We start from the raw sequence: 25,079 nt of genomic DNA on the forward strand, positions 1-25,079 counted from the left end.
ACGCTCAAAAACATAACTATAAATAAATAAATATATATTAGACGACGTAGGAATATTTTGATTAATTTATTTGTAAACATAGTGGTCATTTTAATATAAGTTATTTTTTTTTCGATCGGGGTCAATGCTCCCCGTGTGTCAGCTCAACATCAATCAATTATTATTTATTTGTGTTTATAATTTCTTCAATAAATTAGAGATATTGTTTCCTTGTTTACTTATTGTAGTATATAGTACTCATCAACGCATTGAGATACATAGATAACAAATAAATAAATTATTATTATGAGTGTTAATTGATCGTTAGCCATTGTTCAACACAAAAAAAAAATAATGAAAATATACTTTATTTAATCAGGCACTTTTAGATCAAGATTATTAAAAAAAATGTGAATAGTTCATAATGTAGATTTAACAAAGATTATAATAATTAAGTATGCATGAATGAATACAATTCAAATGTTTGTAGAAATCGTAAAAATGCGGAAGTCTTTGTTTGCTCAAGTTCGCTCGTTTGTTTGTACCGAGCTTAAAGTTGCACAGTGTTCTGTTGGCTGTGTTGACTGACAGACACGCGCACACTACGAACAGAACACACGTATATCTAGTTTTAATTTTAAATTAATTCCAATTTCAAAAATCTGAAGTGCATTTCGAAAATTTCCAAAAAGTATATTCTTTTAATTTTCCAACATGGAGCCTAATGGACATTCATTTCTGGATAAAGTTATTGGGATCGTGAAAGAAGAAACAGCTGACAATGTTCCGTTAATTGATTTTAAGCATCCGAAGGAATTAGAGGTGAGGGATTACATATAAATAAAAAAAACGGATACATTGACTTTAACGACGGTTGGACTCTATTTTGTATTCAATACATACTTTGTAAGTTTGTAACTGCATTCTCTTGACCTAAATATTTATTGACTTAACGATATTTTTGTAGGAAATAATAAAATTCCTCTCTAATTCTATTAGATTTTACTATTAATATATAAAACTAACAATAAAGAAGCGGTTTTTCTGTAGGAAATATGAGTAAATTAGTGTTAATCCTGTTTTATTAAGTCAATAATTGTATATGGAGTAGTCGCCATATAAAGTGTAATTAATGATTTCCTTATTATAATAAATACTTGTCTAACAATTTTAAACTAGTATGTGCATTTTATATTAGTTGAAGCCGAGAATAATAAAGCTATTTATTCTCTGTTTTTATTTATTGCGATAAAACAATAACCCCGATGGCTCAGTGATTAGAACACGCGCAATATCTTAATCGATGATTATGAGTTCAAACCCAAGCAAGCTCTGTGTTTTCATGTGCTTAACTTTTTTTTGTAATTCATCTCATTCATGCAGTAAAACATCGCCAAGAAACCTGCACATGTCTAATTTCAATGAAATTTTGCTACCAACCTGTATTGGAGCAACGTGGTGGAATACGTTAGCCCAGAAGTGGGACTATAGGGATTTATAGGTTACTCTTTACTTTTGTTAATAACATTTTATAATTATATCAATTAAGAGCGTATATGCGCAATGATAAACACTTTTATAATAAAACATTAAACACATATTAAGAATTGTCTTATCAGTTACGGAAATTACCGTCGAAAGGCAAAAAAAATGTATCTCAATAGTAGTAGTTATTATCAATGAAACCAAGGAATCATCAGTAAGTAATTTTAAAAATAAAATGTCTTACGATTTTGTCATTGATCTTTTGGCGTGGCGGAACAATCTTTGAAACAATAGTAACTTTTTTTATACTATCGATCGTATGTAAATATTTCTACATTTTGTTTTTCACTCAAAATCGTCCGACTTCAATAATACGTGTTTAAATCAAATTATTTTATTACTTTTTGGTGATCACTTTGAAGTCGGTGTTATTTTTTAGAAAAAATATTTTATTTTACTTTTTTGAGTGTTATTTTCTCAAAATAGAAATTAAAAGTCCTTTTGTAAAAAATTGGTTATTTGTTGGTTTTTTCAAAAAGCGCTGAACTTATTTCAATAAAAATTATATGAGACCACTTCTGGAGCATGATATACCAAACAATAACATAAGAAATGTTTAGTTAACCTGTACTTCTCTTCATAAAAGCTACGAAGAGGAGTATAAATCCATATATTAATGTTGAAAGAACTATTTTCTAACTCCTAGTAATTGATGACTTACACCTTCCCTCATCAGCTCAGCAGTATAACATTATAATTGCCAGAAGCAAATGCCAATATAACTTTAGAAAATATGTAAAACACGGTACATGTGCTTATAGCATTTGAGGGTAACCCTAGATTTCTCCAGGATCACATTATAAGACTCTGATATCCTCATCATGGTACCATTCTAGGAGTATCTTCTTTCTAACTAAAAAAAATCATCAAAATCGGTTCATAAATGACGAACAAACATAAAAAATATATATATGGGTCGAATTGAGAACACTCCTTTTTTTGAAAGTCGTTTAAAAATATATTTTCATAGGCGATATTAAGCGATGATTTGGATATCTCGAAACCAACTAATGATGGTGAACTTGAAAGAACTGTTCGGAAGATGCTGCAGTATAGTGTGAAAACGAACAAATCTACTTTTAGAAATCAATTATACGGTGGAACAGATCCCTATGGCCTTGCTGGATCTTGGATCGCTGAGGCCTTTAACACGAGTCAGTGAGTATTTATTTATTTTTATTTATATACACTTTATTGCACACCAATATAGACAAAAATAGTAAAGTAAAACAAAAACAAAGAAAAGAAAAATGTACAATAGGCGGCCATATCGCTAAAACAGCGATCTCTTCCAGGCAACCTTTGGTAGAGGAGAGATAGGATGGTAGGGATGTACAAATTATTTAATATGTATATGTATTTATGTATATGAGTATATTTATATACTAAGATTATTTTATATAAAATAAAACATTGTCTCAATCTACAAATTGCTACATTTTTTTCAAATCTATCTTGATATATTTCACGAGTTTTTCTTTTGAGATTGGGTATGACAACTTATATTATCAATGTCCTCTGGTAGAAAATAGTTCCAATTCAAGCATTTTTGTAGCCACCGTAATGGTACCGTCAAAAAATGTAGTTTTTCGGGTGTCGTTTATGTACATGCTTGAATTTATGTACATAAGCAATACAAATTGAATAATCTCCTAACGGTCGGTAAATAAAACACCCAATTCTTATTACCAATTTCAACTTAGTATTGGAGATTCAAGCGAAAAACGTTTGGTGCGATTTTATAATATTTTCGTATATGTCTATCGAAGGACGACTGTACCAAATGACAGCTACGTATTCCATTTAATTTAAATAACCTATTTCGGGATAAAGAAGACATAATATGTCGCTTAAACAATTTCGAAGTAACAAAAAACAAATGAATCGCGTTTTTTATATGTCAGTGTTAATACACTTTTCAGGTACACGTTCGAAGTAGCACCCGTTTTCACACTCGTGGAAATGAAAATACTCAAACACATCCTGCAGTTATTTGGTATTCCTGATGGCGATGGTATATTTAGTCCCGGAGGAAGTATTTCAATGCTATATGCATTAGTGGCTGCGAGGTTCAAAGCATTTCCAGAAATAAAGGCAAAAGGCATGCGTAATCTTCCAGAAATGGTCATATTCTCTTCTAAAGATGTGAGAAATTTCGCTGTTCCATTTTTAAATATTTTATAATTTTAGTTTAAATATTATAATTCAAATTTGGAACGTTATTTTCAGAGTCATTATTCAATTATGAAAGCAGCTCATTGGCTCGGTTTTGGTACAGATAATGTTAAAATTATAAGAACCAATGATTTGGGCCAGATGGTTACAGAAGAATTGGAAGAAACTATTCAGAAGGAGTTGGCGCTGGGAAGATATCCTGTACTAGTGAACGCGACCGCTGGTACGACAGTGCTTGGAGCTATTGACAATTTAAACGCTGTTGCCGATGTTTGCGAGAAATACGGGATTTGGATGCACGTTGATGTAAGTTATATATGTATAGTATAGTAACAAATCTATACTCGACTCTGAATACATTTAAGTTACTATATACAAATATAGTAAATATTATGAAATACTAAAATTCCACAGATATTTTTAACTTTGCCGTTTCATAAATCATTTGTTAATTACGGAATTAATACGAGTTGAGTTCCAGGCAGGATATATAACATATAAATATAACTATAATTAACTAACATGACTGTATTTTTAACTGGTGAAATAAGGGTAATTACGGAGTTTCTTGCCGATTCTTCTCGGTAGAATCTACTTTCCGAACCGGTGGTAGCTTCACTTAATATAGGTGTTTAATGACGATGCAAAAGTGCTTGTAAAAGCCTACTTGAACAAAGCATATTTTGATATTCAATCAAAATAATAATACACATATTAAATATTTCAGGCGTGTTGGGGCGGAAGTTTAATATTGTCAAATAAATATCGAAACAAATTGAAAGGAATTGAACGGTATGTATCAAAACTTAAGTAATTGTATTATTACAGCGTTTTTCGATAATTTTAATAGATTAAGATCTGGCTATGATCCAGTCTAGAACAAGTGGTATCTAGGCCGAAGATAACAAAACTTTTCATAGTTAATTTGTGTTTATAATTTTAGGTAACTAAAAAATAGTAGGTCGCGTGTAATACTGACACACTTGTGTATCTCTAAACCAAGCTTACTCTGTGTAGGTATTTGCTCTGTAATGAGATATTTAAGGACCTTTACGAAATTTGTAATATAATTGGAACTTTTTTAAAAACGTTTCTCTCGCTTAGGGAAATGTGATTATTAACGAGCTTCCTGGTGACATTTGAGAAGTGGAAATGTATAGTTTATTAATACAGTATGTTTTTTTTTTAATAATGAAGTACTTCCAAGTTAGCGCATTGAGTTTCATATAATAGGTGATTTTGGTATTAGACTTAAAAACATTACTTCCTTACAAATATTATGATATTATATATTTAATGATAATTTTTAAAAATTTATTTATTTCAATTTCAGTGCAAATTCAATATCATGGAATCCACATAAAATGATGGGGGTACCATTACAGTGTTCCGCGTTTCTTCTCCGTGATAGAGGGCTGTTACACGAGGCGAATGCCGCAGCCGCTCAATATCTTTTCCAACAGGACAAGTTCTACGATGTGCGTTACGATACCGGGGACAAGAGTGTACAATGTGGGAGAAAGGTATAAAATATTTCATTATTACAGATTATTGTTTTTGTAAGTAGCAACACTATCAATTTAAAATACTTTATTTAATTCAGAAAGTGGCAACACAAATTCTTGTTCGAGTCCGTAATACTTGTATATTACGTAAAAACGTTACTTGTTCAAGGGAAGCCATAAAAATAGAATCTAATATTTTTTTTTAAAATAAAGGTATATATGAATGAATGAAAAGCCTTCCGTCCTTGAACATACCCCGTAATTATCTTGCAGTTTCGATGCAGTTATTCCAAAAACACTAAAGATGCAGTTCTAACGCGGCTGTGTGTGTTGGCACTAAAGTAATTAATTTCTCTTAGACAACGTATAATAACCAGCAGTATTGAAACCGTGTGCATAAATTCGAATGTACCTAGAACATTTATCTATATTTCTCGTTACGGTTGAAATGTCAGTAAACTAAATATCCTTCATATAAGCATTTGTCAGCTCGCATCGGCATGTAATTACGATATCAGAACTGAGACATTTATTAAATGATAAATGTATTTATAAATGCTTAATTAGTACTCGATAATAATTTTTAATTGCTCGTAATAATTTTCTGTTATCGCTGCATAAATATTAATTTATATTGCAGAATTGTTTACCGTATTACTTAAAAGTGTGGTACCTTTTCTTGCTATCAACTAATATGTATTAATAATTGAGATGATAGAAGAATACAGGACCTAAACGCAAGATTAATAATGCATTAAAGTATATGATCCATGGTAGCAAACGAAATAAATAATTATATGATAATTCAGGATATATGCTACTTAGGTGGTTTTTTGAACATTTGATGTAATTAATTATATACGATAGAATAAAATCACAAAGTTACCTCTGAAAAAAATTTATAAAGACTACAAACTACACTTATAAACGCAATTTTTTTTGTCAGATTATTCTTATTTTCGAACAAAATACTTACGTATGTGTGTGTAAACGCAAAATAATTTGACGCATAATATTTCCAGATCGACGCGTTTAAATTGTGGATGATATGGAAAGCTCGAAGCGACACAGGTCTCAGCCAACTTACAGATCACGTAATGGAGATAGCTGAATTTTGTTTAAGCGCAGTTTCTCGTAAGGACGGTTTTAGATTAGTAACCGAAACCGTACAGTGTCCAAATGTTTGCTTTTGGTACATACCTAAATTCATGAGAAATGCGAACGAGGACGATGAATGGTGGGATACAATGCATAAGGTCAGTTGGAAAAAATTTATAGCAATTTTCATTTATTCTTGGGATAAAAGATGATAACAGTAACATACGTTACACATAATGTTAAGGTATCTTCACACTGGGAGTCTAAGAAATATAACCCATCCAAAAACAATAGATCAGGTAACGACTTGTGAGTTGGTTGTACCCACACATATGGCTTTGTATTAAGTCCTAGTACCGATAAAACTATGCCTTATTGTCTCGCACTTTCGTGGTGATTTTTCCAAAACAGAAGTTTAGTACAAATTTTTCACGAATTTACTAAGTTATTTTCATTTTGTTTTACGATAAATTGGACTAATATGTCGTTCGATTTATCCCAGAGACGGTGGCGGTGTCGTAATAAATGTAAACGATCATTCAAAGGCAATATATGACATTTATATTCCTAATAGTGAACGCTTCTATCGCCGATATTGATTTCAAACTAATGGATTTCTTAATAGGTATTAATAAAGGTATATTGCCTGCATAGGCATACGTATAATATGTACCTATGCATATTTATGCATGTTAATTTATACAACTCCATAATTATGTTTTGTAACAATTATACGAGGCAATTCAGATCAGACGGATCGAAAAGTAAACTAATATTTCTTGTGTCATCTAACTCATTCTACTAACATATATAACATATTTGATGGTCGAGTGTTATGTACACTGGTTTTTATAGGTACGCCGCCCGCTTCGAGGCCCCGGATTCGATTCCCGACCGAATCGATGTAGAAAAAGTTCATTAATTCTATTTTGTCTTGGGTCTGGGTGTTTGTGGTACTAATGTTACTTCTGATTTTCCATAATACAAGTGCTTTAGCCACTTACATTGGGATCAGAGTAATGTATGTGATGTTGTCAAATATTTAATAAAAAAGTTATAATAAATAATAATATACGGTACTAATAACAGTAATAATGAGAGCTGTGATAGTGAGGATAACATATCTATTCGTTTGCGATAAAGTATCAAATAGTTAGCAGAACTTACACCCAGAACTACATCAGTAGTAGTAGTATCTCAACGCTTACTATACAGAGAGAACAAGGGCCAACAATTTTCCAGATCCCAAGTCAACATAAAACAACTCCTTATATGTTGACCCAGGCAACTATATTACTATTACTATCGTTATGTGTAATGTCATTTGCATACAACATGTATTAATATGTCAATTAAAGGGCAAAAATCTTTGAACTATGAATGTTAGATAACATAGTGATTCATATCATGTATGACTCTTCATAAATGTAATAAGCATTATATATAATGGCTCAATAACGTAACGTGATATTGCTAGTGATAAAGGTCGTAAAAAGTGTATTTACATTCATAAAAACTAAATTATTTATTTTATTTAGTTGTTTTACTAAATTTAATCTATTATGATTGGTTTATAGCTTTCACATTTAATTTAAAAAAAAAAAACACATGTTTAGATCACTTCTACTTCCAACATGCGTACAATGTTGTAGATGAAAACTAGAAAAAGAAAATAGTAATTTAATTTTTCATCAGTAACAACTGGTTTCCAAATTCAAATCTCGGATCGGGTGATTAAAAAGTAAATCAGTTTTTTTTGTTAAGGAAACCTTAGCACGATGCAAGAAGGTTGCTTTGCCCCTTTCATTGTCCTTCACGCCGGCTGTAACACGCCATTTCTTCGTCCTAAGGGAATGTATTTGTATCACTAATTGCTATATGTTAGTGATTGATATTGGCTGTTGAGACTGAAAGTTAATCAGTACTTTATAACGTAGCATTATTGTGTTTGAATTTGAAGGATGAGTGATTCAGTGAAACTATGGGCACATTACATAATACCAGATTTGGTGTCGCCAACTTCTATGGGCATTAGACCCCTTACTATCATAGCTATTGTTCCAGCATGCTTATTAATTCTTTTATATAGATATGTATATTCAATTTTTAAATCCAAAACTACAATAATTTCGTTATAATAAGTATGTATGCACTTGTAAATAGATGTATTTATTCACTATGATAGCGCAAAAAAAATTAATTGATATATAAATATTTTTTTTATAAATTAATACAGATAAAATATGATATATTTTTTTTCAGATAACACCAAAAATCAAGGAACTTCTTACACTAAATTCTCGTTTGATGGTGGCCTATTGCCCATTACGCCACCATAAGAACTTCTTCCGACTTGCCTTTACTTTTCATCCGATAGTAGAAGAGAGGCAAGTTCTGGATATGTTACAGTCTATTGAAGATTGCGGCGAAATGGTGACCCTATCCATGCTTTAACGCCTAGTCATAGATTTACACTTAAGATTTAAATTCATATAAGTCGTTTATAGTCATGTACACATATTATGTATTAGTTATAATATAAGATGATTAATACAGGAAGGTTGACAGCCTTGTTGTTTTGTAAAATTATACTTATTTTCTTGTATCTAAATAAAAGCAATCATATTTATGTACGCAAAGTGTTAAAAATCTGTAAGGCGTTTTATTTTATTAGATACTAACACTGTCAATTAAATTAAACTGAAGTAACCCTTCATTTATTAACTATTTTAATTATCCGACAGTAATCAATCGGGCGTCGTTCATGCCCGTCTGGATAGAAATCACCCGGTGATCATATATGATACCATCAAATTGTAGTATGAGTATTGTTGTGTTATCGTTTAAAGGGTGTTTGAACCAGTGTAACTACTGTCACAAACAGTGCCGTAAATAGCCTTTTCTGCACTGCACCCTATATAAGCAAACCCATTGCCTATTTTTACTGTCTCACATACTAAAATTTAGCGCAGGTTCACTACTGCAAATGCGTTGCCCATTAACGATAAACACTAAACACAAATACGCTCGCGCGCTGTCAAAAAAATGAGCGCGATTTATGTTTTTAATTATACTAGCATGTAAGGACGTTTGTATTGGAATCGAGCACTAGGGGCTCAACGGAATCGTAACAAGAGCAAAGGGAAAAAACAATAGTCCTGCCCATTCTGCCTATTCTTGCGCCCCCGAGAGTCAACGCCCTGTGCCTGGGCACCGGTAGCACCGCCCTATTTACGCCACTGGGCACAAGTGAAATAATATCTTAGTTTCTAAGGTTTGTAGACTATTGGTGATGTAAGGAAGGGTTTATATTGCTTGAAGCGCTAAAATCCTTGGGCGCTGGGGATCGCTTACTATCAAAGGATCCCTTTGCTGTCTGCGTTATAAAAATACAAAAAGTGTCATCTATAAAGCCATTTTTTTAGTCTAATAAAATGTTGCCTTTTCTTTTACTCTTTAAAAATACCGTTGTTCAGCAGTGGTACATAAATAGAGGAATCAGATAGCCATTTCGATTTGCGGAAAATTCATCTAAAACGATTCGTCTAAAACAATTCGACTAGTAACAATTCATCTAAAAACTATTCGACTAAAAACAATTCGACTAATAACAATTCGTCTAAAAGAATTCAACTGAAAACAATTCGACTAAAGCAATTCGACTAAAAACATTGCTCATTCCCTATTACATTTTGTCACATGTTTTTAGTCGAATTGCTTTAGTCGAATTGTTTTCAGTTGAATTCTTTTAGACGAATTGTTATTAGTCGAATTGTTTTTAGTCGAATAGTTTTTTAGATGAATTGTTACTAGTCGAATTGTTTTTAGTCGAATTGTTTTTTAGTCGAATTGGTTTAGTCGAATTGATTTAGACGAATTGTTTTAGTCGAATTTTCCGTAGACGAGCCATTTCACCAGCGATGATAGATCGATTACGACGGCTATCCTGCAGTAATCAAGAACTCTTGGTTGTTTGTGTCAATGTTAAAAATGTATTAATTATAATTTTGGCTCTTTTTCAAGTTTTTGCCATAAAAGCGCCCTCGCAGTTTACATTTTAGTTTGCGAAAAGGTTGACATACTTAATTAGTGTATCCTAAAGTGTACAAAATATGTACACTCTTCGAGTATTTTACCTGCAAATTGCAAGAATATTTTGTACTTTTGTGTTTCCTATCTATAAGAATGAGCCAGATAGTTACTATGGTTAGAATCGCATTGGTTTTTGTAAAGATTTAAACTGCTAACGTATAGATATTGGTGGAGTTGACCTTACAGCAAATTGCCGATTTGCCTGTCAGTCTTTCCATAGCTTTTTATTTCGCCGCGAAGTTACAAATTAGGTCTAAGAGTCAGTGCCGTAAATGGCCTTTTCTGCGCCCTGTGCGAGTTTCTATAACTGTCTCACTCACTAAAACTTAAACGCAGGTTCATTACTCAGGCAAATGCGTTGCCCATTAACAATAAACACTAAACACAAATACGCTCGTGCGCTGCCAAAAAATGAGCGCGATGTATGTTTTTAATGATACTAGCATGAAGTACGTTGGTATTGGAATCGAGCACTAGGGGCTCAACGGAATCGTAACAAGAGCAAAACGAAAAAACAATAGTCCTGCCCATTCTGCCTATTCTTGCGCCCCCGAGAGTCTACGCCCTCTGCCTGGGCACTAGTGGCACCGCCCTATTTACGCCACTGCTAAGACTTTTCGCTATGTTGGTACCAATTAGGAAGAGTCTACTTCTTAATGTATTTGTTTTTTATTATTTTTTTTTCATTTTAGAACTGATTCTTCTATTTCGCTCTTAATGTTTTTCTAATAATTTCAGTCCATATTAATATTATTATTATAACAATGGTAAGTTGGTATTGAACGAAAAAACATTTGTGATTGACTTTATTTATACGAAATCGTTTAGATTTCCGGTTCTTAACATCGAAAAAATAAATGCACAATGGATGTCGATGAAGAAGCTGTTCTAGAAGATAGCATTCTGTAGGATCCACTCGAGGTACTGGTCGACGCGGGCGTAGAGGCCGGGGTGCGACGGCTCCCCGCAGCGCACGCCCCACGACACCACCCCCACCACCGCCCAGCGACCACTCGACATTTGGTACATCAGTGGACCACCACTGTCACCCTGTACATTAACAATATTATATTAAGATATTCATTTCTATTCATATATCGATATCAACGATTATTTTGAGTAACAATCAATATATAAATGTTCAAGTAACTTTCACTACCAAACAGCTGAACCGAATTTGATAAAATGCGGTATGAAGGAAACTTGGACTCCAAGAAAGGAATAGGGTACTTTGCCTAACACATGACAACCCTACAACGCGAGCGCAGCCTCGGGCGACTTATAGTCATTAATAAGGTGAATGTTGTAAATTTGTGAACACATTTTTATTGGTTTTTCTTTTTTTAATTTGATATCGTATTTTAATTTTTAGAAACAATATTATTTATTTCAGGGAGGCATATCTAATAGTTTAAGCACATATATATAGTGGTGCTTGCCTGGGTTTGAACCCGCAATCGGTTAAGATGCACGTGTTCTAACCACTGGGCCACCTCAGCTCGGCGGTGAAGGAAAACATCGCGAGGAAACCTGCACGTGTCTAATTTCATCGAAATTCTGCCACATGTGCATTCCACCAACCCGCATTGGAACAGTGTGGCGGAATATGTTCCAAGCCCTCTCCTTAATGAAAGAGGAGGCCTTATTCAGCAGTGGGAAATTTACAGGCTGTTACTTTATCCAATAGTTTAAATCAAACAGACCTGACAAGCATCTCGTCCTCCGTCCTTTCCACCAGCACACAGCGTCTCGTTGAAGATCGAATCACTGAATGAGTTCACACAGGCTTCGTGGTTCCATATCGGCACCGATACTTCCATGAGAACATTGCTGTGTGGACCACCGTACCACAATGTACCCCAACCTTTAAAAAACACGATGTTATCAAATCTATAAAATCTATGGTAAGATCATCATCCTGTGTTTTCAGTTACAATAAGTGTGGATCTAACAATTGACGAAAAAAACGCAATCAATTTACTTTGCCAAATAATGCCAAATAAAATAGAAAACTTTGATCCTAATTGTGGTTATAATTCATCACATAATAATTACACTTGGCACTGAAATTAGCGTAGAATAAAGTCCTACTCGAGTCAAAATATAAGGTACATCTTTGTCCACCAGTTCAAAGAGTTTTAACCTTCTGTTTAAGAAGATAACTTTTGCCTAGAAGTACCGTTATTTTAGTGGAAGTATTACCTATTATAGTTGCCATTTCATCATCTAAGACCAATCCTCGTGGAGGGAGACATATCGGCCATACGTATGTGTTGAACACAGCTGGTCTGTGAAGCTTCAATATCGCCACGTCGTGATGGTAATTCGATACGTCAAATTGTTCGTGTTGACGTATCTCGATGACACGGAAGTTGTATGAGCGAGAATCATTTGTTCGTTCGAGATCGTATTCCCCAAGACGCACGAATAACTCTTCTGCCTTCCATCTGTGAGATTTGTCATATAGAATCAATACACACATTAAATATTAAGGTTATTAGTCTAGGAATTTTAGCACCAAAAATCAGTCCGCTCTGCATAAAATCCTTCTACGTGATTTTTCGATTGGATTATGTCGGAGGGTGCCCCCCAAGTATAAAACCGAGTTCCTGTCACCCGAAACCGCGAGCATTAGCCGCCATCTTGGAAAACGTATTTTTGCATACATCTCGGAAACGGTAAGTTTTACGTTAAAAACCGAAGAAATCTTTTTTGTACAGAAAAAAATTCCCACCTTTTTTATACCAAACTTTTCCCCCTATTGTTGATACTTTCCTATATATTTTTAATATCAATATCAATTTCTCCCCTCTCACCCACCCTCCGACATAATCCAATAGAAAAATCACGTAGAAGGATTTTATGCAGAGCGTGTATCTAAAAATCTTGGACCTAATGGTACTGCGGTTTTTTTTTATCAACCACTTACTATTTAAGCAGAACAACAATAAGCACACACATACACACACACACACACAAACCTGCACACACAAAGCTAAATGTAATTCGGCAAAAAAGAAAGATAAAAAAATAAACAATTTTCGGATTTGCCAACAACAAACAAGCTCAGATGTTACCTTCTCGTACAGTGAGCCGCTGTGAGCACATGTCGGTCAGTAATGAGAACACCCCCACAATATTGTTCAAAGCCTTCTGGGGTGATAGATGCCATCCAGGGCCACTCACGAGGTTTGGCAGGCTGCGATCCAGTAACCCTACTCTGAGCTCGTGTGCTCAGTCCACAACCTGAAATACCGAAATAAATGGACAGGTGTTTTGAATTATGTTTCAATTGATTCTTAAGCATTTAAAGTTTTTCTTAAAGTCATATGTTTGCAGCGGTTGTTTTGATCTGCTCTCAATATCAATTTCTAAATACATTTCAGATATATTTACGTACCTATTAAATAAATTATTTATTCAGCAAGAATTCGTCTTTTTAGAATAGCGTTAGATGACAATATTTTTGAATCACATACCATCCTACAACTAGGTTAAATATGTGAAGCCCAAAATACTTGTTTTATTTTCTTTTTAAAGATACAGTAAAGTGGGCAACTGTTATTATATTTTGGGTGTTAAGATATCCCCTGTGCATGTTACACTGGGTTTCTCACCCTTCAAACCGGGACACAACAATAATTATTGCGGTTTGGTGATAGAATATCTGTTGAGTGGTGGGCTACCACCACTGGCTACCACCAAGTTAATATTTTGGAATTGCGATATTATTATTTACAAAAATGAATAGACAATACTAAGAAACAACTGCGGATTTCTAAACCAAAGTGCTTAAAAATAAAACATGTTGAATTGTTAACATTATGTATTACTTAAGATTTATTGTAGAAACTGTAGTTATCTGAGATTATTTAAATACAAGATATATAAGGTGAACGATGACAGTATCTTGAAAAAATAGCGACCAACTATTGGCCACTATTTTTTCGATGAGTATCAAGCGTAGCTCTCGCGCATGCTTAGATAGTAAAGTTGATCCTTTTGTTTTATTTTTTTTATAGAACGTCACTCTCATCTAGATAGTTATATAAGTAATTTTAGTGCGAATTTAATAAACATTTTATATCTTTTATAAAGAATTTATTTGAATTAAGTTCTTTTTGTCATAAAAACATTCTTTAAAAGAACGTAATAAGGATAAACAAAATAAAACAAAGTTGTTGGAGGTAAATGACTTTAATGCAAATATTACACACCTCTATTTTCAGCTCTGTCGATCTTAAAAGCGATCTCATTTTCATCTCTAGGTGCTGTTGCAGGCAGATCTCCTGCCAAAGCTTCTACGCCACCAGCTACCATACCATCAGGACAGCAGACACCAATAGCCCTTATAAAATGTATAATATAGTTATTTATAGTTTTGCTTTTTTTATGTTATAGGTTGGCGGACGAGCATATGGGCCACCTGATGGTAAGTGGTCACCATCACCCATAGACAATGACGCTGTAAGAAATATTAACTATTCCTTACATCATCAATGTGCCACCAACCTTGGGAACTAAGATATGTATTATGTCCCTTGTGCCTGTAGTTACACTGGCTCACTCACCCTTCAAACCGGAACACAACAATACTGAGTACTGTTATTTGGCGGTAGGATAACTGATGAGTGGGTGGTACCTACCCAAAGCACAAAGCCCTACCACCAAGTCGCTATATTAAATTTTAATTTACATTAAAAAGTCGTGTCTCTTACGAGTGTTTTATAATGCAGAGGTAATCCATAAACTTCATGAAATCCCTCTTGAAGTCTTCCTGAACGCAGTAATGCAAGTGCCGACAGTGCCCAGCTTTGCCATCTGGGAGAAGGCAAGCTTGATGCGGTAGATTTGGCTGAAAATAAAGGTTTATTATTAAAAAGTCCCTTTACAATAGTCGTACACTAATAAAATATACTAGTACATTAACTAAAAAAATAATTTATATAAATAAAAACAATTTTGAAAGAAAAAAAAAAAAAAACAAAAATGCCCATTAGGTATGAGGAAAAACTTTGACACAATTAAAGTGTACCAAAATTTTGCTCACTTTTGATTGTTAGGGCAATATTTTAATTTAATAATAAGAATCCCAAACGTACGCTTTATTTGATACGATTATTTGTAGTTCTCAATAGCTATCAAAGCGTAAATGCTAATTTCGAGTCTGTATTTACTCGATAACAATTCATCTTGTAAATGATGACCTACAAAACATTATGAATATGTAACAATGAAATACTGTGAGCCTCTTAAATGATATTCTCATAAAGTATCACTCGAGATGTAAGTATCAACGTGGGCGCGACAGGCAGGCGCCATCGCTCGCCAAAGCCGAACGGGCGCAGATAATTGAATTTGTTTAACTCTCTCCTATTTGAATGCGACAATCATTCAAATTTCAAATATCTGCGAAGAGTTGTCGTATAGTCGCGTCGAACTCGGTTTATGGTTAACCGATGCTGGAAACTTGTTACCGGTTACGGTAAATTTATTGCTGCAAAAGCATTTCGATTATTTATTTTATTGAAGCACCGAAAATAAACTTGGTGACTGAAATTCGATTGTTTAAATACGAAGAACTAATAATTGCTTTAAAAAACATCGTTCCCACATTTTAATTGATGTTCAGAAGCTCGTTTGAAACAAAGATCGATGCTTAAACGCGAAACAATTTCATGTCAAACACATGGAATATCGTGAGACGCAGTTATTGGATTGTATTGGACAAAAAGGGTAATTACTCGCCTGGTTTTCATTGAGCTCTACAAATCTTTTAGTCCGCCCGTGTCCGATGTGCATTCCGCCGGCAGAGACGAGATCCTGCCATTCTGGATCGAGCAGATCCGCTAAACAAAAAATAGTTAATTACTGTTTGAAAAAAAAAAATTCTCGCGAAAGCATCTCGTAAGGAAATGTGGGATTTTATGTTGAAAGAGGTTTCCTGCGGAAGACTGTATTTCTTTTTTCAAATTTTTTTCCTATTCGATGTCTTCGGGTAAACTTTTACAAAGATTTAAATTTCACTTCTGTAATTGGCAATTTTTCTTTTATGATATGAGATATAAAACTAAGAAACTCAGATACGTTGCGATAAAGTCTGCGTTTTGAGTATTTATTTAAAATTCAAAGCAATTAATACTTACAGTTAATTAATTTACCCTCGGAACTTAAAGCAGAAATGATAATTAAAATGCAAAGACGCCACATGGTTACGGGTCCTCTTGCGACTAAACGTTATTTATGAATATGGTCATTTAGGGCACGTCGGATGTTGATAATATGATAATAATAACTATAGAGTATAATCCGCAGGATGTCGACTTGATAGCAGCGTAAACTGACCACTAAATTGCTAATATCATACAAAAATATTTTAATGCAGAATTACGTTTGCTTAAATGAATTCGAATCAATTATTTGTTTTAATTGCCCTTTCTTTCTCTTCGGGTCTTTTGCTGATGTTTTGCGAAATCGCGGCGCACGTTCACACTCATGCAGTTAATTTTTGACAATGCTGTGTTATAACTACCGAAACAATTATATCTTATGATTGTTTCAATTTAAGATTTGTACAGTTTTCTCTGATTTTAGTGAGACTTTTTTCTCGTTTTAATAGATGAGTCATTTGGATGACTATGTTGCTCTGGTAGGTTACACAAACATTTTTATCTTTGCATTAATTATAATGTAATTGTCTAATTTGTGTTATGTTTACCTATAATATATGTACATAATTTTGGCTACTTTTGAAGTAGGGTATTAATCTACAAAATAAATATTGCATATATTTGTTAATTGTCATATTCATTTGATCTATCTATTAATTATTATAACGAACTACGTTCATATTTAGCTTTTTATGAGGAGGCGAGATGGCCCATTGGTTAGAGCGCGCTTCTTAACCGATGATTGCGGGTTCAAATCCAGGCAAACACCACTGAATATTCATGTGCTTAATTTGTGTTTATAATTCATCTAGTGCTCGGCAATGAAGGAGAACATCGTGAGGAAACTTGCATTTGTCTAATTTCATAGAAGTGGTGGAATATTTTTCAAAATTTCTCCTCAAACAAAGAGGAGGCTTTAGCCCAGCAGTAGGAAATTTACAAGCTGTTGTTATATCTTATAAGCCTGAAGATTCGTAGAAAATAGGTCCAGATCCCAGGTCAATGAAATAAAATTTATTGTGGTTTATTGTCAAGAAATAAGTTCCATCTCGGAGTTAGCCGCTGTATCAGATCTTCAAGCTATTGGACTACGAGTATGAGGAAATCTATATATATAAAAATGAATTGCTGTTCGTTAGTCACGCTAAAACTTCAGAACGGCTGGACCGATTTGGCTAATTTTGGTCTTGAATTATTTATGGAAGTCCAGGGAAGGTTTAGAAGGTGAGTAAGTATGATAAAAATGCTAGCAGTATAATAAAAACAACGACTTTGTTTTTCCTTAGAAATAGATTTAATAGAGAATAATCATTGATTTTCTATGATTATCGATGTTAGACAATAAAACATTGATGATTGATGACATGATTGATTAAAATTGATTTTGCATTATTTAAAACATCATTACATCTATTTTTCGAATCTATATGTATAAAAATAAGTGGAATTTTTCTATGTCACTTTATAACTCAAGAACGGGCCCACCTATCCAAACCAAATTATCAGGGTTTGTTTGGACTATTTAGTAGATGGTTTATGTGAAGTTTGCACAAAATCGGTCGAGTGGTTCTTCATTTATTACATTTTTTGTAACAAATGAATTCAATAAATGGCGGGTCATTTTGTTAATGGATATTTTTTAGACGGAAAATTGTACTGTCAAATTAAAAGTAAGTATTAATTGAAAATGAGTACACTCATCCACCAGTTTCAATTGATAAAACGTCTTATTTTAATTTATTAATTCCAAAAAAAACATTTAATAGTACAACGTTTATTTTCATGTTTAAATATACAGAAAAAAGTTTGTGCCATTAATTTTTATTCATATCGACTGATGGTTCGTCCACAAGCACAAAATTATATCTCGAGATGTGGTAAACTATATCATCAGTACATCGTTGGTATGTATGCCAAAATAGAAACTGAATGTCTTAATTTTAATCGTTTCAACCAAGCAAAATTAAGATCCGAAGAATATATTCATTTGCAAGATGCGATAGCGAATGATGCTAATGTAAATGATATCGGGCGATTGACTATATTGCCATCTTCGTTTATTGGTTGCCCATGGCATATGAACGAATATGCACAAGACGCAATTTCTTATGTACGAAAAATGGTCGACCGGATCTGTTACATGTAATCCTCAGTAAGGTGATATTAAAAACAATTTATTTGAAGAACAGTCGACATGACATAAGAGCACGTGTTTTTCGGCAAAAATTGAAAGCACTTATGGATTTTATTGTAGAATTATGAATATGTGGAGAGGTGCGTTGCAATATGTACTCCATTGAATGGCAAAAAAGGAGATTTCCACATGCACATTGCATATGTATCAATTTGGCTGATACATAAAATAACTCCGAACCAAATCTATAACGTTATCATAGCTGAAATTCCCGATCAAACTCTTGATCCAGAGGTATTTCAGGTTGTCATTAAAAATATAACACATGGTCCATGCGGTGGGCTACATATGAGTTCGTTACATCTATTTCTCGAATTTCTTTCAGTTGGAAAAAAACGCCGATGTTATCAATTAACATCGATTTTGAGAGCTTCATAAACATGTTCGGTATTGATGTCATTATCAGCTCCATAATCATGTTTTTGTAACATGGGTAATCCCTACATTGTCAAACATTTGATGTTGCCCCCGTTAATCAGAAATCAAATTGAAAGAATAGTTATATCTTTATAACTACATATAAAATCACAGGAGGTACCAAAAGAACCTTAATTTTAACTAACTTTAGTTGTTTACTGTCTATCAGAAAATTTTTATGTACATAGATTGTTTGATAAATCTAAAATTTTGTCAGAAAACCAAAGTCACTCACACAAGTCACAAATAGCTCACCATATTAGTAAGCTGAAATAGCAGTGCGCTGGCCATATTTGTCGCAAAACCGATAACCGTTGGGGAAAAAGTGTTCTAGAGTGGAGACCGCGTCTCGGCAAACGTAGTGTAGGACATCCTCGGGCACGGTGGAGCGACGACTTACGCAATACGGCTGGCAGGAGCTGGATATGTGTAGCCTAAGAACGATCACAGTGGCGTGCAATGGAAAAGCTTATGTCCAGTAGTGGACGAAAATGGGCTGATTGATTGATTGAAGTTTTGTCACATATTACATTTATGAACGTAACCATAATATTTGACATTTGACAGCCAATAAACAGATCGATCCTTTATCGTCTATCGATTCCTCTTACGACAAAGAGTGCATCCTATTATCCCCCTACATATTATTATATTATTTGCTTCTATATTTGTGAGTTGACGGTTACCGCTACGTAACAGTAATATTTCAAGTTACTTGCTCTATTTTTTTAAACTTTAGTTATAGTGTCTGCCTGAGAACTTTTCTTACTTTGTTTACGATGACGAGGAAAACGCGACCTTACTTAGGTCGTCGCAGTCAAAGTATGCGTAGAGCTACTTCACGTGCCAACCGCAATGATGACCAGAGAAAGACAGATTGAGAAAATAGTTGTATTGCTATGTCACAGTTGCGTTCTTTAGTGACTGACAATGAAAAAGACAGGCTTAGGTGTGCCACATCGAACGCAACAAAAGCGAGCACGACTTAATGGAATTGAGAGATCCCGCTGAAGCAGTGCTCCTGTGATCCTGGAACGAGCTGCATTCCACTATGATCCGGCAATAGATTATTGTGCCGACAAATTGGTAACAATTGGCTAAATGACAATAATTTGTAAATATTGTGAGGCGTTCAAATACAGTGGTGAATCTATTGGATTATGTTGTGCTGGAGGCAAAGTAAAATTACCACAATTGGTCCCACCACCAGATCCCTTACGCTCTTTAGTTTCTGGGATGGGAAATGATTCTCAGCATTTCTTAACCAACATTCAAAAATATAACAGTTGTTTCCACATGACATCATTTGGCGCAACACATATGGTTCAGGACAATTTTATGCCCACTTTCAAGGTGTTATAACGCAATACTTTTTTTATTATATTAAAGTTTGTAATGGAATATGTATCAGAAATATTTATTTAACAAATCTTTAAAAAAATCAGTTCTATATTCGCTACGTGCGATGGTTTCTATGCATATCACATTTGGACTAAGTTAAGCATTTCGATTATGGCAGTACGAAGTTTGCCGGGTCAGCTAGTATAGTATATATAAGTGTATGTATTTTTGCATACTTAAATCAGGTAAAAGGCAAATGAAGATTATTTTATAAATTATTTGTACCACCAAGTCCTTTAGGACTTAATTTTTTAAGTTTTTTTTTTATTTTTAATTAATACTGAAATTGTAATTTATATAATTTATATAATTAATATTGAAATTGTAATTTACACAATTGTAAAGATCTGTAAAACTAAAATAAAACATTAATTATTGTTTTTTTCAATCAAACATTTATACATAATAGAAATCAAGATAACTTACTCGTATTCAAATCTAGTAAAGACTGGTTATCTTTCATTTAGAATTATTGGCGTTATTCCAAGAAAATGACCTGTTCTTGCGAGCAAATTTTATCTCTCCCTTTACATTAATTGAAATATTTATTATCTCTAAGTACTTGTCCCATTCTAACGAAAGTCATCTGAACTGAAATTACAATGATTGTGGATGTTTCATATCGTAATGTATGCATTGGGCGATCGTTAATATCTTCAAGGATATTCAGCCCAATTACTAAAGTTGTTTAAAATAGCATGTCGAAACGAAATATTACGTTACATTCCTAAGGACAATTGTTTAGGCTACGGTGTACAGCATTATTTGAATATTTTAACGCCCATTCGAATGGTGTACCAAAGTTAAATATATCGATAAAACAATGCGATATTAATTTAGTCTTTAATTAAAATCAATCAAAGCCTAATCTTGCTTGTACTTAAAAGTCAATTTTGTCTGACTCGTGTTGTGTGATTCGTCTAATAACAGGCTGTTTGAATAAACTTGGCTAAGTTAAGGGCGAACTAGATTCTATAAATAGAACACAAGGTGCCATAGTTTCCTAATATTGGCCGTATTACATCATCTCCAAGTACTTGCGACTATGTCCGTCTACAGTCTAAATTATTTTGGTATATTTACAAAATTAAAATGTTATCTAACAATGAATGTAATTTACTGAGACAAAGAACTTTAATTAGTGGATAATATCAACTGTTGACCTACGAGTAAAGTGTTGATGTAAAGAAAATATAGATTTCGAATTTCAAGTAGCCGCCCCAGGCTAAGCTCATCATCATCATTTGGAATTATTGTTTGTATTCAATCATAAGAAGAAGCGTACGTGTTTTAATTTTTTTATTCATTTAGCTCTTTATTAAGTTCGATTGTTTTTGGGTCTTTTGTTCCAATTGGATAATTCGATGAATGACTAAATTTATTGGTATTGGTGAATGTAGGGAGTGATGATCACTTGCTGATGAACTTTGGCCAAGGCGCTTATAGATGTACCAGTTAAACGCAAGGGAACAAGTGCGTGCATACACGCAGGTGCATAATTTATCAATAAAACTCGATTTAAAATGTAAGGAAGAATAGAAAAGTTCAGGCGCAAAGTTAATGTCATAATATTTCCTAAAAGAGACCTTTTTTTTATTTGTAAAAAGAATACGAAAATTAAATTATGCCGGTTTAGTTTTTTCTTTCTTGATTTTCTAGCAGTTTATTCAGTAAACAATTTTACTTTGTATAACGAAGTAGCTTTCTCTATATATTGTTGTATTAAACGACTCGCACAATGAAAGTAATTAAAAAAACGTTTCAGCATAATTCAATGAAAAGAAATGAAATCGTTATTTAAATTCCCGCGTGAATTATTAAATAATTTTAATTAAAACCGTACATAATAGAAAGAGAAAGAATGATAAAGGGTGCCTAGAGGGAACGTAAGGCTTTTACCTAACGTGCTTTCTGCCAGTTTGCCTATTGTGAGCCGCGTTAAAGAATAGCGTAAATAACTATTACATTTAAATGCTATTGCGTTCGTTATGTAAAACAAGTGAATGTTGATATTAATAGGAATAGGTATTGTGGATAATTGTTCTCATAACATCGAGTCACAAACATACTTACCAGTCATTGCATTCCATTGTTATATAAGAGTATTTAAAATATACTTCATTCTTACTTCAGTAAGACTACAATTTGAACGGCTTTATTGTTTTCATTGTTACTTTTATACACTTATCTATTTTAATATCTTTGATAAAAAACCACTTACCTAAATGTTTTTAAAAATATCTCTCTCCGATTGGGTTGTATGCTTAAGATGGCTGATTAGGCATAAGTCCACCCCTTGTACAACAACAGCCTGTAAATTCTCACTGCTGGGCCAAAGGCCTCCTCTCCTTTTGAGGAGAAGGTTTGGAACATATTCCACCACGCTGTTCCAATGCGGGTTGGTGGAATTAACATGTGGCAGAATTTCTATGAAATTTGTCACATGCAGGTTTTCTCACGATGTTTTCCTTCACCGCTGAGCACGAGATGATAAAGACAAATTAAGCACATGAATCAGCGGTGCTTGCCTGGCTTTGAAACCGCAATCATCGAGTAAGATGCAGGCGTTCCATCAACTGGGCCATCACGAGTCGCGGTAGTAGCTTTATATTTAATTAAATCTTTTTAATTGACGTTTCAAAATTACTTGTCAAAACCTTGAATTAATTCGATTTTGATTTTTGCTCCGCGTAGGATTAAACATTTACGCATATTTCGTCAATCAGGGAAATCATTAACGTGATCGCTTTGCAAATACTCTACCTCAGATTGCAGTAACAGAATGCAGGTATTAGATTAAGTTGCAATTAAAATACAAGTCACATTATTCTAGTTCGGGCGCCGGCGCGGGCGGAGTCTGCGCCTTGCCTAATGATTGAGCCGTGCTGTCTTTAAACTGATTTAAAAGTCTACTAAACTTGTAAGTATTCTATTCGTATCTTAAAATTAAAAAAACATATATTCATATACTTTTTCATTAGACGTACTAGATGTAACCAGTCAATTGGTGATCAGGAGTGCAATTCTATCAGAAATCACTTCGGATCTCACTCCTGAAGTATTATTATATGACTTACAGAAATACGCGATTTTGACGTGTCTATCGTATGAATTTTATATTTATCATATTCAATGTCGTATGTCACAGTGTTAATTCTCATTTTCAATTTTCAAAGCTCGTGTTCTGCGATGAGTTTCGAGTTTCGAGTTACAGAATAATCTAACAGAACTAAAAGAATGTTCAAAATTTCCGAACAGTTTGGATATACCTGATTTTCGTAATATTCAAGTCACATAGGTCAAGTTATATATGAGCTTCTACATTCATTTTAAGATAGCCTGAGTAAGAAAACTGAATCCTAAATAATATTTAAGGGTTCACCCAGGCGAAATACGAGGATTATTTTGAGATTCATTGTATTTGACCAGGGCCGGATTTAGGGAAGGGCAACCGGGGCAACTGCCCTGGGGCCTCCACACAAGTGGGGGCCACAAACGTTTTCAGTGAGTTAACAAATACCGAGATATAGTCAAATTATAATAGTCTTACTACTTAATATTTTAAAAGTTACCGATACCAATCAAGAAATACTTACTGATTCAAATTAATAAAACCTTAAGCTAATCCATTAATCCATGATATAATTATTAGGATCTCCACGCTCCTGTTGGTCTAGGGCCTCCACTGCTTTGTGGCCCCAGGGCCTCTAGACCTTTAAATCCGACTCTGTATTTGACTATTGAATAGTGCACCGTGCTAAAGACAACATCGTGAGAAAACCTAAACACTTCTGAGGTCATAGTGTTTTGTTAAAGGATATAAAAATCGGGATAAAATATTTCTTCAGATCTTGTATATGTGATGTCCATATGATCAATAAGGTAATCGTAATCCATTTTGGTAATGGGCTACCTCGAACCAGACAATGTCATAGATACTGGGGCGTTAATTCGAATAGTATAAGCCTTTCTCATTACCTGTCTCACTTCTGATTGAAGAACTGGTTTATTCATCGTGCAAACTGAAACACTTTTGAGCTGTGGAATAAATATTTAGTAAGGCTCTCACCTACCGGAGAAAAGTTCATGATTTATTAAAATATTATAAATCGATGTACTTTTCTTTAACAAAAATCCTTAAACTTTTAAGTAAATTTAATCTAACGTCATCATATCAAGAGGTATTGGCGGAATAAATTATTTTATTATTTATAGGATTGTATATAGAACTCATTTTTTTTTGTTTATAGGCGCATATGTTAACTGACTATTTTTTCACATGATATAATTATGTATGTATTTATGGCCGAGATATTTTTATCGTAAATCAATCTAAATTGTTCATAATGCAAAAACTAAATTTAAGGTTAATTCACTTGATCGTGCAAACGAAGCTCCGTGCATATAAATACGATAATTGTGGTCACATATTTACTGACGTAAACCTATCAATTAAATTAAAGTAATTGATTAATAATTTATAATAACATATATACTAAGTAA

At 33.6% G+C, this 25,079-nt stretch overlaps 2 protein-coding genes across 2 annotated transcripts; one reads left to right on the plus strand and one right to left on the minus strand.

Moving 5' to 3' along the window:
- Positions 1–530: 530 nt before the first annotated feature.
- On the plus strand, positions 531–8,953 carry LOC124538813 (acidic amino acid decarboxylase GADL1-like). Its single transcript, XM_047116019.1, has 8 exons — positions 531–801; positions 2,495–2,682; positions 3,447–3,669; positions 3,754–4,005; positions 4,427–4,491; positions 5,033–5,222; positions 6,227–6,460; positions 8,565–8,953. Exons 1-8 carry the CDS (start codon positions 694–696, stop codon positions 8,754–8,756), a joined length of 1,452 nt encoding a protein of 483 aa, XP_046971975.1. The 5' UTR covers positions 531–693; the 3' UTR covers positions 8,757–8,953.
- A 2,230-nt stretch (positions 8,954–11,183) lies between these two features.
- LOC124539016 (venom protease) lies at positions 11,184–16,690 on the minus strand. The gene is made up of 8 exons (XM_047116318.1): positions 16,541–16,690; positions 16,143–16,243; positions 15,113–15,249; positions 14,612–14,742; positions 13,472–13,640; positions 12,597–12,841; positions 12,098–12,258; positions 11,184–11,444 (listed from the first exon to the last, which is right to left on the minus strand). Exons 1-8 carry the CDS (start codon positions 16,602–16,604, stop codon positions 11,283–11,285), a joined length of 1,170 nt encoding a protein of 389 aa, XP_046972274.1. The 5' UTR covers positions 16,605–16,690; the 3' UTR covers positions 11,184–11,282.
- Positions 16,691–25,079: the final 8,389 nt, after the last annotated feature.

Source organism: Vanessa cardui, chromosome 21, assembly GCF_905220365.1.
Source record: "Vanessa cardui chromosome 21, ilVanCard2.1, whole genome shotgun sequence".
Lineage (NCBI taxonomy): Eukaryota > Metazoa > Arthropoda > Insecta > Lepidoptera > Nymphalidae > Vanessa > Vanessa cardui.